This window comes from Caretta caretta, chromosome 1, assembly GCF_965140235.1.
Source record: "Caretta caretta isolate rCarCar2 chromosome 1, rCarCar1.hap1, whole genome shotgun sequence".
Taxonomy (NCBI): domain Eukaryota; kingdom Metazoa; phylum Chordata; order Testudines; family Cheloniidae; genus Caretta; species Caretta caretta.
In genome coordinates this window covers 212,566,891-212,585,439 of record NC_134206.1, presented here as the reverse complement: position 1 = coordinate 212,585,439, position 18,549 = coordinate 212,566,891, and the positions used below count along the sequence as shown (strand labels likewise).

General features: G+C 50.2%; 1 protein-coding gene across 1 annotated transcript; it reads right to left on the bottom strand.

Moving 5' to 3' along the window:
* Positions 1 to 10,546: 10,546 nt before the first annotated feature.
* TPI1 (triosephosphate isomerase 1) lies at positions 10,547 to 18,058 on the bottom strand. Its single transcript, XM_048821138.2, has 7 exons — positions 17,870 to 18,058; positions 12,990 to 13,113; positions 12,801 to 12,885; positions 12,554 to 12,686; positions 12,134 to 12,219; positions 11,920 to 12,007; positions 10,547 to 11,197 (listed from the first exon to the last, which is right to left on the bottom strand). Exons 1-7 carry the CDS (start codon positions 17,979 to 17,981, stop codon positions 11,079 to 11,081), a joined length of 747 nt encoding a protein of 248 aa, XP_048677095.1. The 5' UTR covers positions 17,982 to 18,058; the 3' UTR covers positions 10,547 to 11,078.
* Positions 18,059 to 18,549: the final 491 nt, after the last annotated feature.

Genomic DNA, 18,549 nt, shown 5'->3' with positions numbered 1-18,549 from the left:
TACTCGCCAGCTTGGTGCTCCGGTGCCAAGATAGGAATATGGGTTCCGTCTATCGCCCCACCACAGTTAAGGAGTCCCATTGCAGCAAAGCCATCCACTATGACCTGCACATTTCTCAGAGTCACTACCCTTGATATCAGCAGCTCAGTGATAGTGTTGGCCACTTGCATCACAGCAGACCCCACAAGCGAGATTTGCCCACTCCAAATTGATTCCTGACTGACCGGTAGCTGTCTGGCATTGCAAGCTTCAACAGGGCTATCATCACTCGCTTGTGAATTGTGAGGGCTGCTCTCATCTTGGTGGTATTGTGCTTCAGAGCAGGGGAAAGCAAGTCACAAAGTTCCATGAAAGTGCCCTTACGCATGCAAAAGTTTCACAGCCACTGGGAATCATCCCAGACCCGCAACACTATGCGGTCCCACCACTCTGCTTGTTTCCTGGGCCCAGAATCAGCGTTCCACACCATGAGCCTGCCCAAGTGACACCATGATGTGCAGATTGCAGGGGCCCGTACTTTGTGAGAAGTCTATGTCCATGTCCTCATCACTCTTGTCACCACGCTGCAGTCACCTGCTCCTCTCCTGGTTTCGCTTTTCTTGCAGGTTATAGTCCTGCATATCCTGCTGGATAATGTACGTGGTGTGTATAGTGCTCATAATTGCCACGTTGATCTGAGCGGGCTCCATGTTCCCAGTGCTATGGCGTCTGCACTGAAAAAAGGCGCAAAACGATTGTCTGCCGTTGCCTTGACGGAGGAAGGGGCGACTGACAACATGGCTTACAGGGTTGACTTACAGGTAATTAAAATCAACAAAGGGGGTGGCTTTGCATCATGGAGAAACAGAATGTTCCCCTCAAGGATTGAACTCAGAACCCTGGGTTTTGCAGGCCATTGGTTTCAGGGAGGGAGGGAGGAGAAAATGAATACAAAACAAATCTGGTCTATTTCTTCTTTAGATCCACTTCATCTATCTTTATACATCTTGCTGGCAGCAGACTGTGCAGTAAGACTGTTGGCCATCATCATCTCCTGGGTGCTCGTCAGAAGATGGTGCAGTATGACTGCTGGCCATCATCATCTCCTGGCTGCTCATTAAAAGACAGTGCAGTAGGACTGTCGGCAGGACTGAATCACCATAAGACAAAACTTAAAAGGGTAATGACCTGGCTGAGTCACTCCCATGTTTGCCCAGGCACGCCTGACCTCACCAAGGTCAGTTAAAAGAGCACCTTGGAGTATGTCAATGATGGCTACCAGTCATGCTGCCTTGTCTGCTGCTAAAAGGCAATGAGCAGCTGCTGTGTAGCAATGCAGTACCACGTCTGCCAGCACCCAGGAGACATACGGTGACGGTGAGCTGAGCAGGCTCCATGCTTGCTGTGGTATGGCGTCTGCTCGGGTAACCCAGGAAAAAAGGCGCGAAATGATTGTCTGCCATTGCTTTCACGGAGGGAGGGAGGGAAGGGGAGGCCTGACGATATGTATCCAGAACCACCCGCGACAATGTTTTTGCCCCAGCAAGCATTGGGATTTCTACCCAGAATTCAAATGGGCGGCGGAGACTACGGGAACTGTGGGATAGCTACCCACAGTGCAACGCTCTGGAAGTCGACGGTTGCCTCGGTAGTGTGGACGCACTCCGCCGACTAAAAGCCGGATTAATGCACTAAGACCATTTGTATGGGGACACACGCAATCGACTATATAAAAACGCTTTCTACAAAACCGACTTCTATAAATTCGACCTAATTTCATAGTGTAGACATAGCCTTAGTCTGTCTACTTACATAGCACCCACTGCCTGGTGCCTGCCAGGGATAAGTTTCACAGTCCCCCTGTCAGAAGTGGGCATTATTCTGCTTTCCTCTCATGGAGAATCTGTGAATCTTGCAGATTATATGATTTTTTCCCCCCTTGAAATGCCCCACTCCCTACACACACACACACACACACACACACCCATGTTCCCAGGGAAGGTGGATTTTGCCACGCTGAATTTCAGTCTTTTCTCCCCTTCTTGTGATTAGTGCTTGTGATTTCTTTCATTATGAAATTGTGGCTAAATCACTTTAGGACCACAAGCCCTACTTTGTACTAATCATATTTGGTCTCACAAGGCAGACCTGTGGAGGTGTTCTGTGTGTTTAGTGATGATGTCTCATAGTTTCTTAACATATTTGGCTTCAAGTTTAACCCAATCTTTGAATTTCCTGGTTTGTAATGCCTGATTTTGGGATAATTACACCATCACTTTAACATAGTTTACCCTAAATTACTGACACATACTCTTACGTATAACTCCATTTTAACTTAGATATTGCCTGGGATTTCTTTATCAGCGGTTGTCATTTTTCTCTCCAGAAAGGCCATTCACTGTGTTGGTAACTAAGAAGAGGAATAAAACTTTTCTTCAGCATTCCCATTCCCCCCCAGTTTCTCTCTTGGACCAGCTGTGGTGTGCAGTGATAAAGGGCCTGAATCTGCAAGCTGCTGAATGTCATCAGTTCTCATTAAAAACAGGGGGAGTTGAAGATGCTAAATATCCCTGGGGTTTGTTTCTGAACAGTCCAGCAAGCAAAGACATTTTCTTTGTAGAGATGGAGAGAGCAGAATAGGAAGGCCTTTGAGCCAGCTGGGTGAAGCTGACTCTATCTAATGCAATGTTACTCCCTGTAACACCCAGAGCTCCTTTGCTTCTGGAATCATGTTTTTGGATTGAATTGGAACTTTACAATGAGATTTGTGTTCAGGCTCTGCACATCCATGTGGAAAGAAAGGCAAGGGGCACAAAACCTCCTAGGTAGAAGTCACAAACAGGTCTCAGTTATTGCCTCATTGTTGGCTCATGACCAAGGGGAAGCTGAAGAGCTGAATGCTGGGAGCCCAGCACTGGGTCACAAGTGGGTATGAATCAGACACTACCTGCTTTGTGGCAGATTGCTGCGGGTATGGAATATATGAAATTTGCTTCATTTCTGCTTATTGGCCAGCCGAGGGCGCTCCAAGACAGGCAATCAGTTTAGGTCCAGACTGGAGAGCCCATAAAATGGGGAGTGAATATAAAGATGCAGCCTGTGTATGTACAGCATTCCCAGCTAGCAAGAGTATGGGACAAGGAATGGAACTGGGGTTTCTTGCATGCTTCTGGGAATAAATACCCTCTTTCAAAAAGGCCCATTGGGGTAGGGAAGGGGGAAATCTTGTTGAATCGTGTCAAAACCTTGAAGATTTAAGTAGACACCCCTTGTGGAAATGCAGGTGACAGCAAGAAGAGAATCAAAAGAGGGTGAAGGAGCATGCAGAGGTTTCACATCAATCCTGACCCACAGAACTGCCTCCTATTCCAGGCCTGGGCTTCCTCCTAGCTCTGCTAAAGCCCCCAGCCCTGCCCTGCAGCCCCAAATGCAGCTAGTAACTCCTCTTAACATAATGTGCCTTCCAAATTCAGAGACAAGTCCATCTCATGGGCCTTTTACTGAGGGCTTGTCTACAATACAGGTTATAGTGGTATAACTTATGTCGCTCAGGGGTGTGAAGTAAGTTATACTGACCTAAGTAAGTGCTGGTTTGGACAGCACTATGTTGGTGGGAGAGCTTCTCCCGCTAATATAGCTACCATCTCTCACGGATGTGGTTTTATTATGCCAAGGGTTGCTCTCTCTCATCGGCATAGAGCGTCTTCACCAGACTCGCTGCAGCAGCACAGCAGTCATCATGGGAAAAATCAGAACTTTGTTAGACTTCCTTACACTCCACTACACACACTTCCCCCGTTTTTCTGTTCTCTTTTTATTACTTATCCCCACCTAAACCAGGGGGGAGTCCGACTAACGTAGATTGAAATAATGTGAGGAAATCAGATCCTGTCATGTATTACAATACATTTGTTTTATTATTGATATATTCTTCTGAATGATATGTACTTGATTCATTTTTTTCTTTCTTATATATATATATTACACTATTTTTATGTATGTGTGTGTGTTTATGTGTGTGTGTGTGTATATATATATATATAAAATGTTGTGTAATTTGTTTTTTTTAAGTTCAGATAACTGAGATAAATGGACAGGATGAAATGTAACCAACTGAGTGGAGCACAGAAACGTAAACTGGCGGAAGAAAAGAAACAAAAAACTAGTGACATTTTCCAAAATCTTCCAAAGTTGACATCATTTTTCAAAGCGAATCCATCAGAAGCAACAGCTTCTCTCAGTAGCACAGATATCGTTCCAAAACCTGTAGGTGTTTCAGAGACTGACCCTTCTTCTATTGGTGAAACAAACACCATTCCAGAACATGTGGATGTGTCAGAGACTGTAACTGATCATCCTATTCTTGGTGGTAAAACAGACATTGTTCTAGAAGGTGTGGATGTGTTAGAGATGGAACCTGCTCATGCTGTAAATAATACGAGAAAAGATCCTGGTATGTGGGTTGATTTCAGTACCAATGATAGATCATGGACCAAATGACTATGAACACCACACTGGGCCATTTGAGAAATCACGTCGGACTTTTACCAATGGCAAACAAAACAAGATATTGTCCACAAAAAATATTTTTCAGCATGAAAGCGAAGGTGAGAAATACACTCAAGAATGGCTACTGTATTCACCATCAACAGGTCTATGTACTGTTTTGTTTGCAAACTTTTTACATATAAACCTTCAACATCCCAGTTTGCTGCAGATGGATTTAGTGACTGGCAGAATACTGTTTTAATTGAACAACATGAAAATAGCACGACTCACAGAAAGAAAAGGAGTACTTGTGGCACCTTAGAGACTAATACATTTATTTGAGCATAAGCTTTTGTGAGCTACAGCTCACTTCATCAGATGCATTCAGTGGAAAATACAGTGGGGAGATTTATATACATAGAGAACATGAAACAATGAGTGTTACCATACACACTGAGAGTGATCACTTAAGGTGAGCTATTATCAGCAGGAGAGTGTATGTGTGGGGGGGAACCTTTTGTAGTGATAATCAAGGTGGGCCATTTCCAGCAATTGACAAGAATGTCTGAGGAACAGTGGCGGGTGGGGGAATAAACATGGGGAAATAGTTTTACTTTGTGTAATGACCCATCCACTCCTAGTCTCTATTTAAGCCTAAGTTAATTGTATCCAGTTTGCAAATTAATTCCAATTCAGCAGTCTCTCATTGGAATCTGTTTCTGAAGTTTTTTTGTTGAAGAATTGCCACTTTTAGGCCTGTAATCGAGTGACCAAAGAGATTGAACTGTTCTCTGACTGGTTTTTGAATGTTATAATTCTTGACGTCTGATTTGTGTCCATTTATTCTTTTACGTAGAGACTGTCTAGTTTGGCCAATGTACATGGCAGAGGGGCATTGCTGGCACATGATGGCATATATCACATTGGTAGATGTACAGGTGAACGAGCCTCTGATAGTGTGACTGATGTGATTAGCCCTATGATGGTGTCCCCTGAATAGATATGTGGACACAGTTGGCAACAGGCTTTATTGCAAGGATAGGTTCCTGGGTTAGTGTTTTCGTTGTGTGGTTGCTGGTGAGTATTTGCTTCAGGTTGGGGGGCTGTCTATAAGCAAGGACTGGCCTGTCTCCCAAGATCTGTGAGAGTGATGGGTCGTCCTTCAGGATCGGTTGTAGATCCTTGATGATGCGTTAGAGAGGTTTTAGTTGGGGGCTGAAGGTCATGGCTAGTGGCGTTCTGTTATTATCTTTGTTGGGCCTGTCCTGTAGTAGGTGACTTCTGGGTACTCTTCTGGCTCTGTCAATCTGTTTCTTCACTTCAGCAGGTGGGTATTGTAGTTGTAAGAATGCTTGCTAAACGATATGGACTTATCTGATGAACAATATTCACAAGGTTCCCAAAAGCTAGTTGACTCATACCCTGTTGACTTGAACATAAATCTCTGTGGAGAAGTATGGCAGTTCCACTGTTATATGCGTGCAAAGTTTAATGAAACAGGAAAAATGAAATTCAGTCACAATTGATCTTCATGACACAATACTGAAAGACTGAATACAATGTGTATTTCCAAATGTAGAGATCGCACTCTGTATTTTTCTAACATTGATGATTACTAACTGCTCCGCAGAACGCTATTTTTTTCAGCTGAAATGAATAAAAAAACCCTCAAAGAATAACAATGTGTCAGGACCGACTTGGTTCACTTTCCCTATTGTGTATGGAAGGGGACATGCTTTGTCGAGTCAGCTTCGATGAACTTATCTAGAATTTTGCAATCAGAAAATCTAGAAAGAAGCTATTTTAATTTCAGCATACATGTAAGTTTTGTGTCATTTAAAAAAATAAAATTGTATTTTACGATATAGTATTGTTTTTATTTTGAATTACATGGGGGGGGGGGGGCACCATAATCTTTTCAGTGCTTAGGGCCACTAAAGGTCTTAATCCGACCCTGACGTCTAGTGTAGACTAGCCCTGAGGAAAAGGCTGGTATGCTAAGGATCAACACCTTTGTCTCCCCTCCTTTGGTACTAGATCCTGCCCCACCTGAGAGCACAGCCCCTGCTCCAGCTAGAATTGCTTGCATCACAAACAGTGAGGGAAGGATGGAGAAAGGGAACAAAGCAATTGCCTCACTCTCCCAACTGAGGACACAGTAGTCAGCCCAGAGGTGGGCAAACTGCGGCCTGTGGGACTATCCTGCCTGTCCCCTGAGCTCCTGGGCTGGGGAGGTTAGCCCCCAGCCCCTCCCCCGCTGTCCCCCCCCCTGCAGCCACGCCACCGCACGGCTTGCACCCACCCACCTCCCAGGCTTTCCAATAAGCCTGACTTGCCGCTCTGAGCAGCCTGGTAAGGGAGTGGGGGGAGGAGGGGTTGGATAAGTGGCAGGAGGTCCCGGGGGGCAGTCAGGGGACAGGGACGGTTGGATGGGGTGGAGTTCGGGGGGTGGGGTGGTCAGCAGAGGGGGTTGGATGGGGGTGGGGTCCTGGGGGGGGGGCAGTTAGGGATGGGGGTCCCGGGAGGTGGTGGTCAGGGGACAAGGAGTGGGGGGGATGGATGGGTCAGGAGTCCCAGGGGGCCTGTCACGGGGCAGGGGTGTGGATAGGGGACAGGGAGCAGGGGGGGTTGGATGGGGGTGGGATCCTGAGGGGGTGGTTAGGGGCGGGGGGGGGTTCTGGGAGGGGGTGGCCAAGGGACAAGAAGTAGGGGGTGGTTGGATGGGTCAGGAGTTCTGAGGGGGCAGTCAAGGGGCCTGAAGTGGGAGGAGGTGGATGTGGGCTGGGGCCAGGCTGTTTGGGGAGGCACAGCCTTCCCTACCCGCCCCTCCATACCATTTCACAACCCTGATGTGGCCCTTAGGCCAAAAAGTTTGCCCATCCCTGAATTAGCCCCTAACTACAGCTGACCCAGGACAAAGGGAGGTCTTGCAGGGTAACACTCATAGACCAGATAAGGAACTCCTGCTTTGCTCTACATCACCTCTTAGTGAGAAAGTCTGGGAGTTCACCTGAAGGCGTGCTGCCTCTCTCCAGACCCCTGAGTGAAATGCACAAACATGGCCTAAGAGGTCAGCGCAAGTCCCTTCTGCCCATTATAGTGTGGGTGCTGAAAAGTTTTAAACACTAGGTGTGCACTCTTGCCTGTTTTTTTAGGATTTCCCTAGATTCTTCCTCATCTCTACCTTAGATAGCACCGCTCATTTGAAGGGAGCTGGGCCTAAATATTGGTGGAGGTAAGAGGAACCCTACATTTGACTCAGACTCCAGTGTAGGCAGAGCTGGGTCAGATGGAAGTCGGCAGAGAAAGCTCCCCACTCTCCCTGAGAGACTGGAATCAGAGCTGTCCCTCGGGTATGGTGAATCAGGATGACTGCTTGGGCCCCACGCTTTTGGGGGCCCCTTGCTTTGACATCATGGTGTCGGATGCAATACTTCACCCACACCCATCAGTGTGCACGTGTGTTGCTTGGGGGGGTTTCCGGATCCCGAGGGCTGATTGGGGCTGGGGGATCCCTGGGGGGATCGTGGCAGTGGTTCTTGGGTTTGCCCCACAGCACTGGAGGTGGCAGCGATTGTCCTTGTGTAGGCTCCATGGCTGGTTGTCCGGGAGACCGGGGGGGGGGGAGAAGAGGGCTGTGGCGGCGGTGGGATCAGAGAGAGGTGGCGGCGCCGGCAGAGCAGGTGAGTGCAGAGGTGAGGGGGGGGCACAGCTGAGTGGGGGCATCCCACAGGCTGGAACCTCCCAGCCCCATCTGGCGGGGGTCAGTGCTGCCATCCTGGGGTCCCTGGCCAAGGCTGCCGGGTCACGGGAAGGCCCCAGCTCAGGGAGCCTGTGAGAGGCCCCTTCATGGCTGGTTATTTCTTCGCAGGGCATGGGGGCTGGTCCAGCCTGCCTGGCCCTGGCCCATGAGTTCCCCGCAGGGGTGCAGAGCAGCTCGGACACTAGCCCCCAGTTCGAGGGTCCATGCACAGCTCAGTCCTGGAGGAGGGCTGTTTTTTTTAAAAATTCCATGAACTTCATTATAACTATACATAAGAACTACAATATAACTACAATATAATTATAAAGCTGGGCACTATCAATATTTAAGCTGCAGCTGCCCTTGAAGTTCACTAACCAGATTTCAACTGTATAAAAAATGTTAAGGGGGCCCATACAGGTTGATTTGTCCCAGGCCCCACACCCCCCTAGGGATGGCCCTGACTGGAATTAAGGCTCCCACCGGTAACTGAGACACTGCCTGTGGCCCACAGCACGAATGGGGTACAGGAAACACAAGGCTACTTGGGGCACTGCATGCTTGGGGACCTGGTGGGCCCAAGAACCGTGAGGCCTTACCCCGATAAAAGTGGCCATGGCTGAAGGCCTCCTCCTGGCTAACTAGTATGTGGCCCTGCTGGGCAGCAATAGAGGGTCATGGAGCTAAGGGGCTAGCTACCCCCATTACCCAGCAAAGGGGTCAAACCAGAGGTGGGGGTGCTGTCCAAGGAGTCAGGTACACTGAGCTATGTCACAGACAGGACTCATCTAGCAGCAGACTTTCAGGGGCTGAAAGGCAAGACATGACCCAGCTCTGTGCAGAGGCAAGGCTAGGTCAGGTCAGCATCCAGACACTGGGGAGAAGTCTGACACCACAGGCGAGGTAAATGAGGGCATACTGATAGAGTTAGTGAGGAGAAGAGATCCTGTGATTGTGAAAGGAGTGAAATCTCTATGGGATGGAGGGAGGTGGTGCTAAGAAGCAAGTGCGGATCTCTGAGTGAGATGGAGACAACAACCCTGAATCTGACTTCATCTCCCCTCTTTCTTCCTGCAGTAGGGCCCTGCTCAGTCTCCCACCCTCAACTTCCTCTGCCCTGCCTACGAAGCAACACCTCCTGCACAAGTGAGCTGGGGGGTACAGGCTGTACCAACAGTGCCATTGCAAGGGCTTCCTAAAGGGGGCAGGTCCCCAAGACCAGCACCTTCTCCTGAGATGGTTCTACCATCAGCACCTCCCCTAGTTCTCAGTTTGACAAGGGGTGCTGCTTTCTCTTGGCAAACTCCCCCCCCCCCCCCCCCCCCCTCAGCTAGCAGCTGGACAAACAGTTGTCAGATGGGGGAAGGATTTGACAGGGAGGGCTCTTAGCCAGGCTTATAGTTGGTGGTGGCAGGGTGGGGAAGCACAGGCCCCTCCCATATTCACTGCACCCACCCTTGGCCTCACTCTGACAGTTTAAACAATTAGAGGACCTTGGAAAGTCAGCAGGGTTGAAGGGGTTACTGCCATGGATGGTGACAGAGTGTGAAGGCTCCTACTACCATCAGCAAACAGGATCCAGTTTGTACAGAAGGCCCTGGTTGGCACAGCCTCAGGAACAGGCCCCAGTGCCAGGTAGAGTAAGTGAAATCAGTTTCTCACAGTAGATAGGAAAGTGGATAAGCCCCTCAGACTGCAAATGTAATGCGCTGCAGAAGCTAGTATTGACAAGTGCTGCAGGAGTAGGCCACGGCTGCTTTCCCCCCACCCCCCCGGCAAGGCAGTGGAGCCTGTCTGGATCAGGGCAGTGCTGAGCCAGTCAGTGAAAGATAACCACACTGCCATCCATCCTTACAAGTCAGACCCCTAGTAAGATGAATAGGAGCAATTCACATTGCAGCTCTATTTCCCCCTCACTGCCAGCTGGAGTGGATAGTACTGAAGCTGCCAGTCATCAAAACATGAAATGACTATTCCTTCCCAGCCAGGAGAGACAGGCGTGGTTCTTTCAGAAATGAGAGCTTACATGCTGGAAAACACTGGAGAAAATCCTCCAGTGGTGAGGCACATGGGCTAGACTCAGAGATAGGTGTCTGAGTTTCCTCCACAGCTGTGTCTCACCCAGTGGCAGTTCCAACACTGGACACTTCTCACAGCAGTGCCCAGCTCCCTGGGGAAGGAATGCAAGGGAGTATGAAACAGCTCAGTACACTGTCCCTACCACATTCATCCTGCAGGAAGCCCTCCCCATACAGCTGTGGCCTGCCTGAGGGAGGCACTCCATTTCTGCCACACTCCTTACTCACCCCTAATAGTAATGACTGCACTGGGACACAATCCGGTGCCATGTTTATTTCTATTCACTGCTGGTTAAGGTACATGGAAAAGTGACAATGCCTCACAGGGATGTCAGCTGCCAGGCACTCCCTCCCAGCTGGTCAAACCAGAGGCTGCCTGGTGCAAGAGGCAGCCTTTCCTCCTCTCCCTAGCCCAAGTGACCTCCTTATTGCAGCACTACAGAGGAAGATGGGTGGGAGGGAGGGACAGACAGGCCATGGACTCTAATTGGTCTACCAGGCACATGGGCACAGCCAGCCAGACCCACCCACAAGCCTACACAGAGTTTTGCCCACTTAAGAGGGTGAGGGGGCAGGCAAGAGGTGGAGACTAATAAAACCTTGTTTCTGGAAAAAGGCTCTCTGCCAATCAGAATCCAGCAGGGTGACAGCAGTTAGCAAGAGGAACAGTTACAGTGAATGGGGGGAGAGGAGTCATAGGTGAGGGGGCAAGGGGTGAGCTTCCTTATAGTTTCTTTATTTCTCCTTCCTTCCCTTCCATGATGGTTTTCCCTTTTGGACTCTGGATCGGTTCAGTGTTTTGCGTTGATAATGTCCAGGAATTCAGGCTTGAGGGAGGCACCGCCAACGAGGAAGCCATCTATGTCATGCTGGGAGGCCAGTTCCTTGCAGGTCCCACCAGTGACTGAACCTACAAAGGTGGGCATGATTCCAAACAAGGGTTAAATATTCATGGTCAATGCTGTGGGTGGGATAGGGAAAGTGACTGGTTAGCTATGGGGTTGGGGCATAGGTAAAAGCTGTTGTATTCTATCTACGGGGCACCAAGCTGAGTGGCTAGTTCACTGCCACAGCCCCCTCTCCCCCTTACCCAAAAGAGGGGTCCTGCAGATCAGAACAAGAATGGGGGGTGGGAGTGGGGAAGGGAAGCATTTTCCTATCATTACAGTTCCATGGAAAGCTGGTTGTGATATTGAAGAGTCCTTCAAAAAACAGGGGGGCAGTTAATGCACACTCTGAGTCCAGCCTGTATCATTAATATGTAATAATAATACCCCCACCACACTCTACTGCATTTTTCATCTGTAGATCTTAAGTGCTTTCCAGAGGCAACAAGTTTCATTATCCCTATTGTGCACATGGGGAAGCTGAGGCATGGGGTGAAGTGACCTGCCCAAGGTGACCCATCAGGCCAGTGGCAGAGTGAGGAATTGAACCCAGGTCTCCTGAGTCCCAGACCCCCTCTGTCTATTAGGCTGCACTACCTCAGGCAGCACAGTGGCCCCACTGGCCTGGCAGAGAACAAGCGAACAGCTGTACAACTGAAGGGACAAAAGGCAGAAACGAGCAGGGGAAGAGAGGGAATGGACAATGTTATGCACTGGAGAGGGAGGGGTGCCAGGAGCCATTTACCTCCATAGATGATCCGAGTGGACTGAGCGACAGCTTCAGACACATTACTTTTTAGCCATCCCCTCAGCTTCTCATGAACCTCCTGAGCCTGTAATGAAACCAGAGCTGCATTACTGGGACACCAACCACATTGAGGGAAGAGTGTTTTTTAGTTAGAGACCCTCTGAAAGGGGATGAGAAAGATGGACACCAGGCTCCTTAACCCTGTTCATACCTGCTGGGGAGTTGCAGTTTTACCAGTTCCAATAGCCCAAACTGGTTCGTAGGCAAGAACCACCCTGCTCCAGTCCTTCACATTATCTGGGGTGGGGAGAGGGAAGCAAGTGTTATTTGGGAGACAAAATATAGCACCACCTACTGGGGAGGGCGGAGCAGGGAGGCTATCCAGCACATACAGAGCTGTCTGTTGTTTGAGGAGCAGTTGGGTATTCAGACACATCTGATGCTGTTCACACAGGCCCCCAAACAAGCGCACACAAAGCCAGCTCTGTTGCCCTCCTGGAATAAGTTACCAAGAAATAATAATATACTTCCCAAGATCTTACATGTGGGGTCCCTCCAAAGCAGAGGGAAAAGCGACAGAAAAATATTCTTCCCTGTTATGGACCAAAGGGAAAACCCCCACCACTCTTACCAGCAATCACTTTGGTCTGTTCAAAAACCACCTTCTCTGTGATGCCAGCTTCTCTCTCATCCAGTTTCTCTCCAATGCAGGCGATGACACCAAGACCTTCAGCCAGTGCATGGGCCACCTTCTGCCCAATCAGCTGGAAGCGGGAAGGGGAAGAGTTAGCCAGACACTCACAGGTCCTACCTGGAGCTCTGTCCCCCACCACAGGGATGTTAAAGCTGGTTTTTCCCTAAATCCCAAAGTGGCCCACCTCATCAGACTCCCCAAAAACATGTCTTCGCTCTGAGTGGCCCAGGATCACCCAGGTGGCTCCGATGTCCTTTATCATTGCTGGGCTGGAAGGGGAGAAAAGAGCAAGATTAGAGTCTTGCCCCTGTCCTGGGAAGAGCCCCTAAGGACTCTACGTTCATTCAGCTCCATCACCCCATGGTGGGCTCACCTGATCTCTCCCGTGAAAGCTCCCTTTGGCACCTTATAACAGTTTTGTGCTGCAACTGCAATCTTTGTGTCAAGCTTCTGACGGGTGAAATCAAGGTAAATGGAGGGGGCTCCGCAAATAACCTCTGGAAGACAAGAGAGAGCATTAATCTCATGGGGGTGGATTAGAGGTCACACCTGATCCTCTCCCAACTGCTGAACCCTCTCTTCCCCCCCACTCCATCCCCTGATCCTTCCCTCTTCCTCAACTCCACCCCAAGTGCTTATCCTGGCTCTGCCAAGCTGTAAGAACACTTCCAAAAAAATTATCCTTACTGAAACTTGGAGACCCACCGACACAGCAGGGACGTTTCCACTCTAGTTTAAATCTTCTCTTAAGGGACCCATGGTGAGTATCAGAGGAAACTCAGTTCAATGTTTGTATAGACTAGAGGGGAGGGCACAGCTCTGGGGTTCTACACCATAGCACAAAAGCAGAGCAAGGACCCCATGGAACTTTCAGACTGAGAAATTGGACATGGATTCTGTTCTTGTTGGACAGAATTTACATTTGCTGAGAATGAGAGGGGAGCAGCAAGTTAACAGATTGTAACTGGGTAGGGTGCAAGGTAGGCCAATGCAATTCTGGGGACTGCAGACCCAGAGACCAATCCCTCTAGACCAGGGGTTTTCAAACTGGGGGTCACGAGCTGTCAGCCTCCACCCTAAACCCTGGTTTGCATCAACATTTATAATGGTGTTAAATATATAAAAAAGTGTTTTTAATTTATAAAGGGATCACACTCAGAGGTTTGCTATGTGAAAGGGGTCACCAGTACAAAAGTTTGAGAACTGCTGCTCTAGACAAGCCTGGGGAGAGCCCACCTCGCATGATCTGCTCAGCTCTGGGCTCCTCACTCCCAGAGAAGAGCCACAGAAATGCTCAGGGGGCTGAAGAGATTAAGCCTTAGGCTGTGTCTACACTACAGACCTTATTGCAGCATAGCTGCACCACTGCAGCTGCGCCACTCTAAGGTCTCCTGTGTATCCGCTCTATGCTGGTGGGAGAGAGCTCTCCCACCACCATTATTAAACCACTCCTAACGAGTGGCGGTAGCTATGTTGGCAGGAGAGCATCTTCCATCGACATAGCACTGTTTGCACCAGTGCTTTTGTCTGAAAATTGTGTCAGTCAGGAGTGTGGTTTTTTCACACCACTGACTGACAAAAGTTTTTCCAACGAAAGTGCTAGTGTAGACAAAGCCTTAGGGCAGTAATCCCCAAACTTTTCAGGGTCATGCCCCGCTCCTTACCCCGTCTGCACCCCTCTGTGCCCCAGAGCCAGGGCTCATGGGAGGGATGGGAGGAATGTGCGTAGGGGTAAGGGAACTGAGGCCGGGGTCAGTCAGGGGCTGAGCGCAGGGCTGGGAGCAAAGCGCGGCTGGGTGGCGCTCCCTCCCCATGGAGGCTGGCCCGAACCCTGCCACCCCAATGCCCCCTGAATGTTCCTCTCTGTGACCCCCTTGGAAGGCACGCTCCACAGTTTGGGGACCTCTGCCTTAGGGGTAGATTCAAAGAGCTAAATCTACCAAGCTCATAAAACCCAATACTGGGTTGTGTGTGCACATGATAAATGCATGAAGAGTCTGAGAAGGCAAGAGGCACAGTGGGGAGGGGGATTGTTTAGGAGGAGCCCGGATAGAGACCAACTAGGGAGACAAGGGAAAGTTGCTCAGGAGCTATTTCCCAGCACTGAGAGGTCTGGGAGTTATCTCCCCATGAAAAGGACTTGGAATGCCACTAAGGTCACCGAGTACTAGAGCCCTAGTGTATTGGCCCCTAGGGAATAGATTAGAGGGAACCCTGTTAGGCTGCTTCACCAATTTTATAATTATAGGAGGTGATGTGACAAGTTACTGAGGAAATCAGCCTGTGAGCTCCCTAGGCATCAACTGCAGGCCTGTCTACACTACGGGGGCTACAGTGGCACAGCTATAGCACTGTGGCTATGCCACTGTAGCTCCATAGCTTAGAGGCTTCTTACAGTGATGGAAGGGTTTTTCTCCCCACTGTGGTTAATCCACCTCCCTGAGCAGCAGTAGCTATACCAATAGAAGCATTCTTCTGTTGACCTAGCCACAGCTATACCGGGGGTTAGGTTCTCATAGCTACAGCTCCCAGTGGTATCACACCGCTGAGCAACTGTAGATAGGTCAATATAAATTCTAAAACTCAGACACACTCCGCTCTGGGTATCCTTTGCACTCATTCTAGGCATCTTGTCTGCCTGTCTTGGGCATGGCTGAGATAAGGAAGGGAGGAGACAAAAGTGATGCTGCCAAGTGAAGGAAAAACATGTAGAGATTAGGTGCAAACCAAGGCTGCCGCTTCCATTGAGCATGTCTGGTCACCTCCACTAAATGCACAGGCTTCCAAGCACCATTCCAGGCGCTTAATCTATAAAGCCCTAGGGACCTGGATGCAGTAACCACCTCATAAGAGCCTTTATGCACATACTCTGGGGCCCTGCCATCCTATTTGTGCATTGGGACTAGGTGAGACCACCCCTTCGGGAGGGAGACTTTGCAGTCTAGCTAATGGCCTCCATTTGGAAGGGTACAGAACAATTTTAAGTCGAGAGATTTATTTAGTTTGTTCATTTAGCTGGTTAATGATTACATAGAAAGAATTGTTGCCATACTTTGCATGTGTGTGTTACTGAAGCTTTACCCTCTCTGCAGCAGGGAGCATTGTGACAGCAGAGGGGAGGAAGCCTGCAGCTGCCTAGTCTTGCCTCCCCAGAAGGGGCCACTGTTGTAGCTACTGGTGCTCTCCCCTGCACCTAATAATTATCCCAGGACCTGGAGCTAAGCAGGGATTGTCGGGGGCGGAAGCAGGGCACAGAGAGGATGCCACCAGCACCCCTCCTCTCCAAGGCCAACCCCTTGATCTTTTGCAGCCAAGGGAGATCTGGTTTCCAAAACCAAGTACAGTAGCTGGTATTTTTAGCTCAGTCACCACTGGACATATTTAGGTCTCAGCCTCCTCAGAGACCTTTGACATTTCTTCAGAGCACTTCCCCCAGAATAGCAGTTCTCCCTCCTCCCTGCAGGGCCTCCTAGCCCTTTCCGAGGAGATGGGCAGCAGAAGATCCAGAGGCAGAGGATATTTCAATGGCGGTGGTGGCAAAAGGACAGCAAGGAGACGATGGTGGAGGAGACCAGCTAAGCTTCTGCTGGAGGACACAGATACCAGCTGAAGCAGCCACAAAGGGAAGTTGGTGAACAGGAGATCCATCTGCAGGAGTACAAACCCTGGGGCAAGGAGAGATAACAAGGGCCTGGTCTGCCCAAATAAAAAGCTGCACCAGCTTAAATAAAGGTGTGATTTTAAACTGATTTAGTTAAACTAGCGTGTATCTCATGTCCGTTTCAGTTACAATTTAATGAGTCAAGTTAAGCCTAGTTTAACTCAACTTGTGCAGTTCATCTTTTTCATCTCACCCAATGACCAACTTGGAGGCCTACTGCTTGGAACATTGCCACCTAGGAGCTGCAGGGAATGGATGGAGGGGTCTGGCTCAGGTCGGGTGGAAGACCTCAGGTCACCCCCTCCAGGTTCCAGCTGGGAATCTCAGGAAGAAGGATCTCAGGGCCTGTCACTTGTTCTACCCCCCTCCCCAATTTGGGGTGGAGCCATAATGCACACAAACTTGACCTTTCATACTTACCAGTAGAGAGCAGAACTGAGTCAGCAGAAGCATGGTGGCAGACCAAGCAGTGGGGAGCACAAATGGACAAGTGACGGCTGGGAGACTAGATGGAGGCAGCATGTGGGAGCAGGTCACTTGCCAGGATTACCTCAGTATACCTCACTTAATCACTTCCCTGCCATTGCGGGGGCCTCGGGGCACTGGCACACCTCAATCCCTCCTATTCATGGAGCATGCAATAGTCCAGTCTCCTGAGGGCTGTAATGCTTTGCTCTCATTTCGGTGCTGGGTGGCGCTAGTGGCCCATGATACTCTGGAGGGCAGAGTAGATCTGGTAGGCTCTGACTCAGGGGAGAGAGGGAAGAGATGGATGGGTTCTAACAGGGTCCCCATCCCACTGTCTGGGCTCCTCAGACAAACTCCTCTCCCATCCCTGACTGGTCTCCCTCCTTCCCTCTACTGGTGCCTCGGGAAGTGATCTGCACCCCACGGCCTCACCACGTGAGCAGCCATCCCTCCAGCGAGGCGGGGATCCCAGACTGCAGCAGCAGCCGCCCCAGCCACATGACGCTTCCCCGTTCGGCAAGCGCAGGAGGAAACCAGCCATTAGGTACGTGCGGGCGGGCACAGCTCCGGAGGTGGAGGAGGATGAGCGGAGAGTGCGGGTAAACGAGACCCGCCGAGGGCTCCTACAGCCGTGCCCGAGGCGTGCGGCGTCAGCGTCTCCTTTTCCCTCCCGCGACCCAGCAACATCTCAGAGAGCTCCACATGCGACTTGGTGTCCCTAGCTGCCTGCACGGCCACCCACTGCACTGCGGGGCTGCTGCAAAACAGCCTCTGGCTACCCCTAGCTCCCTCAGCTTTGGTTAGCGGGTTAACTCAGCAGCCGCTTGTCCCCGCTCCCATAGACTCAGCACGTCAGAGTCCGGGGTATCGTAGGGGTCGGGCAGGTGGGGACATATGGCTGCCGTAGTCAAACACTATGCGCTAGTGAAGGGGGGGGGGTACTATGCTCAGGGCTGAAGCCAGGCTCCTACAACCTCCCTCACACAGAGGCCAATAGGGCAGCTAATAGCAATGTCCACAGCAGGCAGAGACTCCGGAACAATCCCAAGGAGACACTCACCTTCCAGCCTATCTCCTACTCCTCCTACCTTTCCGGTCTACACCCTTTTCCCCCCTCCACTCACCAGTATCCGCCGGGATCTTGCCGCTGTTTAGGGTGTGGATCAGCTCGCCTAGGATCTTCTTATCTCCGTTCATCTTCCAGTTCCCCCCCACGAAGAACTTCCTCGGCGCCATGAGGGAACGAATACCGCTCTCTAGCGAGAACACAAAGGAGACTGAACGCACTGCACACAGCCCCCAGGTCAAGCCTCTTTATAGAGAAGTGAGCCGGAGACACGCCCACATCTGTCTGTACGTTCCACGTGCTCCTCCCCGAGAAGTGTCTACGCGTTGCACTTTCTCCACCTCATGGAGTGACAACGTTCCTCTAGCTCCACCCCCCTATGCGTCACCGTTCCGTTGTTAGTGGGTCAAAGGGGGGAGAGGTCAAAACTACAGTTGCACTACCTTTACCTTCGCACTGATAGGGGAAAGGGGCAGAGCCACAATTGTCCCTATCATCCATGACGCTAGTAGGAAGGACTAACAAATTTCAGAGCTCCCTAATTATCTCCAATACCTGGCACCACCAAGGATCACAGCTGCCAAATGTAACTTGCCCTAGGGCCACTCGCTGCCTGCTATTCCCCAGGTAGTCATTGTGAAGGGGCTGAGTGGGAAAGGACCACCATCCCTTGGGAAAGGACAGCCTTCCCCATCCCACACTTTGTAAAGGAGCCTCCCATGAATTAACAGAGAGAAA